The 6,513-nt window shown below is 38.5% G+C and overlaps 1 protein-coding gene across 1 annotated transcript in view; it reads right to left on the reverse strand.

Annotated features, from left to right (window-relative positions):
- Positions 1-5,279: 5,279 nt before the first annotated feature.
- tfap2d (transcription factor AP-2 delta (activating enhancer binding protein 2 delta)) overlaps positions 5,280-6,513 on the reverse strand; it is a 13,402-nt gene continuing 12,168 nt past the window's right edge. Inside the window, exons 6-8 of the mRNA XM_060883865.1 lie at positions 5,900-6,041; positions 5,627-5,740; positions 5,280-5,499 (exon numbers count right to left, since the gene is read on the reverse strand). Coding sequence (XP_060739848.1) covers positions 5,280-5,499; positions 5,627-5,740; positions 5,900-6,041 — 476 coding nt within the window. The remainder of the gene's footprint in view (positions 5,500-5,626; positions 5,741-5,899; positions 6,042-6,513) is intronic.

Below are 6,513 nucleotides of genomic sequence, written 5' to 3' on the forward strand. Positions count from 1 at the left end.
AGTGAGGGTACCACAACATTCACAAGGAAAAGTACCGTTCAGTAGCATTTTTTTAAGAAGAATCTATTTGTATATATGTGACGTATTCGTTGGCCTTAAATATACAGCAACGTAAATAATAATAATAATAATAATAATAATAATAATAATAATAATAATAATAATGCGCCTCCTGCTGGTTGTCGTAATATACTACAGCGAGGATGGTACTCTGGTCACGTGGTACATAAAACTTTGTTTCTATTTGAAAAATACATGACTGAATACACTTACTGCCCAGTTTATTAGGGACACCTGTATACCAACACTTACCTGTGAGTATCCAATCAGCCAATCACGTGTGTGTGTGCGTGTGTGTGTGTGTGTGTGTGTGTGTGTGTGTGTGTGTGTGAGAGAGAGAGAGAGAGAGAGAGAGGGAGAGAGAGACAGAGAGAGAATGTGTGAGTGTAAACCCTGTCCAGGATGTCCGACGCCTTGTATTCCTTGTATATCTGGGAAAGACTCCAGATTTCTTGGGACGCTTTCTTGGATAAGTGCTACAGAAAATGTTTGTATCGATGTATAGTCCGTCAATTTATAAACTGTAACTTGACTAAGTATATAAACAGCATCAGCCCGACATTTGGGGAAAAAAACATGTCCTTACTCTTAGTCTTAGAGACGGAAATGGGAGTTTTTGTTTCTTGGTCTTTGGCTCCCCCTGGTGGCTTAATGTAAAAATGACTTAGTTATTTATTTAAGTTATAACGATTCTATCATCATTTTCATTCTTAAGGGTATTTAATAGACTGACAAAAAAGGTTTACAGATTGTGGTATTTTGTTTCTAATTGTAGGTACAAGTGTGATTTTAGTGCAAAAGAACTTTAAAAATTCAATGTTTGGTATTCAGGGGACATGCAGCATCAACCTGATCAGTTATTACATGCTTGAAACGTGTGTGTGTGTGTGTGAATGCCTGAAATGTGTTAGATGTCTCTGAATATCTTAGTCCAAGATTGTCGGTCTCAACGAACACAACGGAGAACGATTCTGACTTAACAAATCTTGAAATTCCTTACAAATCTGCCTACACACACACACACACACACACACACACACACAAACACACAAACACACACACACACACACACACAGGAAGCACATTGTACACAGAGACAAAAAGTCAGACAGTGTACTTACTACTCACATAGATAGATAGATAGATAGATAGATAGATAGATAGATAGATAGATAGATAGATAGATAGATAGATAGATAGATAGATAAGTAATGAGGAGGAAGTGGTGAAGTCGTTTACATGTTACACGTCTGACCCAGTTTCATGTCACTGTTGTACATGAGGACAATTTTCAACTTAAAGAATCAGTGCTGAATGTTGCAACAGTCCTGCTGCTCCACATATAGAGCCAACCACACACACCCACACACACACACACACACTCCTCATGTCTAGAGGCCATGACAGATGTCCTAACAGTTTGAGAGAAAGGAGGCACATTCTGCACATGAAGCTTTGATTTAAATTTTGAATTCAGCATGAAAACACACACACACACACACACACACACACACACACACACACACACACACACACACACACACACACACACACACACACATGCATCCAGTGTTGCCAAATTTTTTTCAGGGGAAGACATGCATAAAAAAGTCACTAAAAATCACAGGATGGCGTCCTAGACTCATTTGCATATTCATTTAATTGTCAAAGTATTTTGCATATCAAAGCATGTTATTTAAAGAAATTTTTTAAGATAGATTTTTGGAAATATTGAAGAAAATGAAGAACAAGGCTGCGGTATGTCATTGGGAATAATGTTGATCAAATGTTGATTGGCTGTTGGGAAAATGATGATCAGTGATTGGTTGTTGGGAAGCTGTTCTCTGATGTTATATTATAGTTTTTATAAAAATATTATCATAGCAGCAGCTCTGATGTGAGATGGAGCAGGTGAAAGTCACCTACGTTTGCCGCTAGTCACTTTTCTCACATTTTTTTTTTTTTGATTGTTAGCTATTTACCCAGGCTAACTGGTTTCTTGTTCTGGGTGCATGTGCTTGCTTTTAGTAAGAAACAGTAATCTCACTATCTAGTGTCACCCAGAAGATGTTGTCAGGAGTTTCTCCACATGACTGTGACAAATGTCGTGTTTGACTGAATGATTTCTCTAGGGTTTCCCAGTCCTTGGATCAAAACCTGACCTCAATCCATGAGTTCTTCGTGAAGGTTAAATGAGTGTTGAAGAGCAGGTATGAAGTTTAAAGAAGCAACACTGACAAACGTCTGTCTATTGCCTGCATCTATCGCCTCTATCGACTTTGTCTCAGTTCACGTGTTGACCAGCAGATGGCGCGTCAGTAACACATAAACTCAAACCATTGAGCTGAGACGATACTGAAAAACGTTGATCTTTGATGACAATTAATAAAATCTGACAGCCAGAAAAGCAAATGATATCGTGTAATTGCAAAGGGCATATAGTTTTGATAAGTTAAAAGTTGATTTCTTATCAAGATCAATTTACAAAAGCAAAACTTCAAGTTAAAGATTTACTCGGTAAAATGTAAACAAATGTGTATCTGTGTATCGAAATATTTACATATGTTTCTGAAATACTTAGATTGCCTTATCCATTTTATGTTAGCTAGCTTTACCTCCTTTATGCTAGTTATTGATATGTTAGCTAGGATTAGCTCATAATATGTTGCTAGTGGGACAAAATCGTGTCACAAAGGTGCTCAGGATCACTGTACACTGTACGATCATTGGTCTAAAAACATTAACAGGCTTCTTGTGCTTATTTTGCAGTTTAATGCTTTTTGTTTTTGTGTTTTTATGAAGTTTTCTTATTTATTTTCTCAGGGTGACCTTTGGATACAAACTTGTGGATCTTGAACGTGGATAGCAAGCAAACCCAGCATGCTAATGAAAGGACACTAACATTACGGACTTGAATTAATAATAAGACTTTTGTTACACATATTGATGACATCAGAGAAAAGTAGCGGGCGAAGCCACTCTAAATGGCGTCTCCATGACATCTTAGACCTGCTGGGACCAGGCATAAATGCTCCTGGATGAAGTGGACAGCACTGACTACAGGTGTGATGTCACCGTCTGATGTGTCTTGAAGATGCATGCATTGTTGACAGGTTTTTACTGCAGACGCATTCATAACACCAGCTATGTGATTCATTGTCCACTTGTGATCAGATCATTCAAGCAAGATGGATGTTATTAGCAGGTGTGAGCAGGACTCGAGATGCAGCATTGAACTGACTTTAAAAAGTAAAAATGGAAAAAAAAACAAAAAAAACAAACAAACAAAGAACAGTTAAGTTGAAATAGTTTAAAACTACGATCTAAGGATGAGCCGTATATGTATTTCAATAATAATTCTGTAGTTTAAATACTTGTTGAAGAAATAAAAGGAACCGGAAGTATTTGCGCCATGCCCAATCAAGGACAAGCTCGCGCTAGCACCTTTGAAGCCAATAGACAGATCATGCACTTAAACAAGACAACAATCACTCTTAATCAACAGAAGACCTTTTTATGACTGTTAAAGCAGTTTGTTAAAGTGTCATGCACTGTATTTTTAGGTAAGACACTGTTATTAATAATACTGCCGCCATGCAGCAGGTGGCGCTATAATTAATTTGTTTCTGTGCATGTGTGTGTGTTTGTGTGTCTGTGTGTGTGACCAGGGTGTTATATTGTCAGATGCTGCGCAATCAAAACAAACAAACAAGCTAACAAACAACCAAACAAACCAGACGTCGCACTTTTACATTCACTTGGCTGCCCCGGTTCCTCGCGCCTGACATCAGTTCTGGTGATCAGATCAGGGATGTTCAGGAGTTAGTCAGGACCTCCTCCAGCCTTCAGCGTTATATCATCATTTAATACTGGATATTATAGCTCAGGTACCAAAGTAGGAGAAGAAGTTCAGACACCAAACGTGTCTTGGGTGATGTCCTTCAATACACTGATTTCGATGTTTCCTTTTTTGTGTGCAAATACACAAGTAAATACACTTACACAAAAAAGTTATCTTATGAGTTTAAAATCTCGACTTTTATCACGTTTGCTATTAATGTTTGTGTTCTGTAGCCTTGGTAAATATTTTATATTTAGTTAATCAGTCTCTCTCTCTCTCTCTCTCTCTCTCCCTCTCTCTCTCCTTCTCTCTCTCTCTCTCTCTCTCTCTCTCCCTCTCTCTCCTTCTCTCTCTCTCTCTCTCTCTCTCTCTCTCACTCTCCTTCTCTCTCTCTCACTCTCCTTCTCTCTCTCTCTCTCTCTCTCTCTCTCTCTCTCTCTCTCTCTCTCTCTCTCTCTCTCTCTCTCTCTCTCTCACACACACACACACACACACACACACACAGCTTCCTCTACAGAGTCTATCTTCAGCACCTATAGTTTCTGGGTTTAAAGCCGAGCCTTTGTGTACAGCGAACACAGAAATGTATAGAGAGCAATTTCGCTTTTGTTTAAGTGAATATATTGTGATGTTATGCGTGTATTTGAGGGTGTGAACTTTCCCAAACCAATGTCACCTAATGTCACCTGTAAATGCAGTGAATCGTGTAAATGAAGTAGCTGGTTTTAAAAACACCAACGGATCTGACACACCAGCACACGTGTTTAATATAAGACTTTGAGCAATATGCTTTATTGGACATGTAAGGATATTTCATATATGTACTTCAAAACCTGCAAGAAAAGTCGCCGTTTTATACATTTATATATAACCTCTTTACAAATGTGACCGGTACGTGGTGAAGTTCTGCGGTTTCGGTGAGGGATTCGAACAGCGTACAAACTTTAACATGCACATTAAAATATACAGTTTACCGACGGAACGACGAGCGTCGGCGCGATTCATTTACAGCTCCGACACGACCTCAGAAACGACGCCCTGGAATGTGTGTGTGTGTGTGTGTGTGTGTGTGCTTCACATTGTGTCTTCCAAATAATCATCTGAACTATCTGTACAGGGACGAGCTCCACACCCAATAACTTCTCTGACTGGAACATAGTTATAAAGACACATTAGTAAAATAACCCAGAAATAAATTAATCGCAGACAAAACAAAACAAAAACGAAACAAAAACAGCTCGCCCTGTTTGAGCCACGCCCCTATTAAGAGACCGCCCAATAACAAAGCTCAGATCCGGAAGTGAGTCAGCAGCAATTTCTAATTTTGCCCAAAAAATAAATAAATAAATAAAAATAAACAGAATAAGAAGGAGTGGAGTCATTCCGTTTTCTCCATTTTTCCGTCTTTTGACGGCGCCTCGTTTGTTTTGCGTAGCGGCGTCTTTTCCGAGTTAGAGTTGATCTGGCCGCCGTCCGGTGTCCCCGTGCTCTTATTGGCCGAGTGCTTCTCCAAGTAGTTCAACATTTCACTGAGGATCGTCTGGAAGGTGCTGAGAGCCGCGCAGATTGCCGGCGTCCCGAAACCGTGTGTGATCAGACTGCAGAGCAAAATAAATCATACCAAAGATATGATAATAATAATAATAATAATAATAATAATAATAATAATAATAATAATAATAATAATAATGTATTTTAGTAGTGTGTGTGTGTGTGTGTAAATACCTGAAATGTGTTAGATGTCTCTGAATATCTAAGTCCAAGATTGGTGTCGGTCTTGATGAACCCAATGGAGAACGATCCTGACTTAACAAATCTTGAAATTCCTTACAAATCTGCCTACACACACATACACAGGAAGCACATTGTACACAGAGACAAAAAGTCAGACAGTGTACTTACTACTCACATAGATAGATAGATAGATAGATAGATAGATAGATAGATAGATAGATAGATAGATAGATAGAGTTTGTATTAATGCATTTGATTACATACTTGGTGGCCAGCACCATTTTCTTGCGTGCGTTCTGCTCTTTAGGCTCCGTGTGCTGCCGGGCCAGATGTTCGCCCACAGCTTTAGTGGGAAACTCTGTCTCACAGGTGTAGCCGAAATCCCTTGCCAGATGTAGGGCTTCACCTGGACAGAGAGGGAAAAGATGATGAAGTCAACACATTGAACGTGGAGTTATAATACTCCTAAATACCATTACTATAATTACTACAACTACTATTAATGATGAGAAAGAAATGAGTGAGAAAGTGACAATGACCATGTGTGGGTGAGAGAGAGAGAGAGAGAGAGAGAGAGAGAGAGAGAGAAGGAGTGAGAGTGCATATGAGAGAGAGAGAGAGAGAGAGAGTTCTCTGTGATACTCTTTATATGATTACTTAGTAGATAATTTAATAGATAAGTGTTAAATGGCAAATTCCTGCATTTTAATGTCTTTGTTTGTTTGTTGCCATGATATTAACTCAGTAACATTAAGGTGTGTCTGTAACATCAACCACTTTAATCTCATTAATCTTTCTAAGTAGGAAACAGGAGAAGATTTGCAATCTATTAGTGATTAATTTTTTTGGAATATATATATATATATATATATATATAT

Source organism: Tachysurus vachellii, chromosome 12, assembly GCF_030014155.1.
Source record: "Tachysurus vachellii isolate PV-2020 chromosome 12, HZAU_Pvac_v1, whole genome shotgun sequence".
Taxonomy (NCBI): Eukaryota; Metazoa; Chordata; class Actinopteri; order Siluriformes; family Bagridae; genus Tachysurus; species Tachysurus vachellii.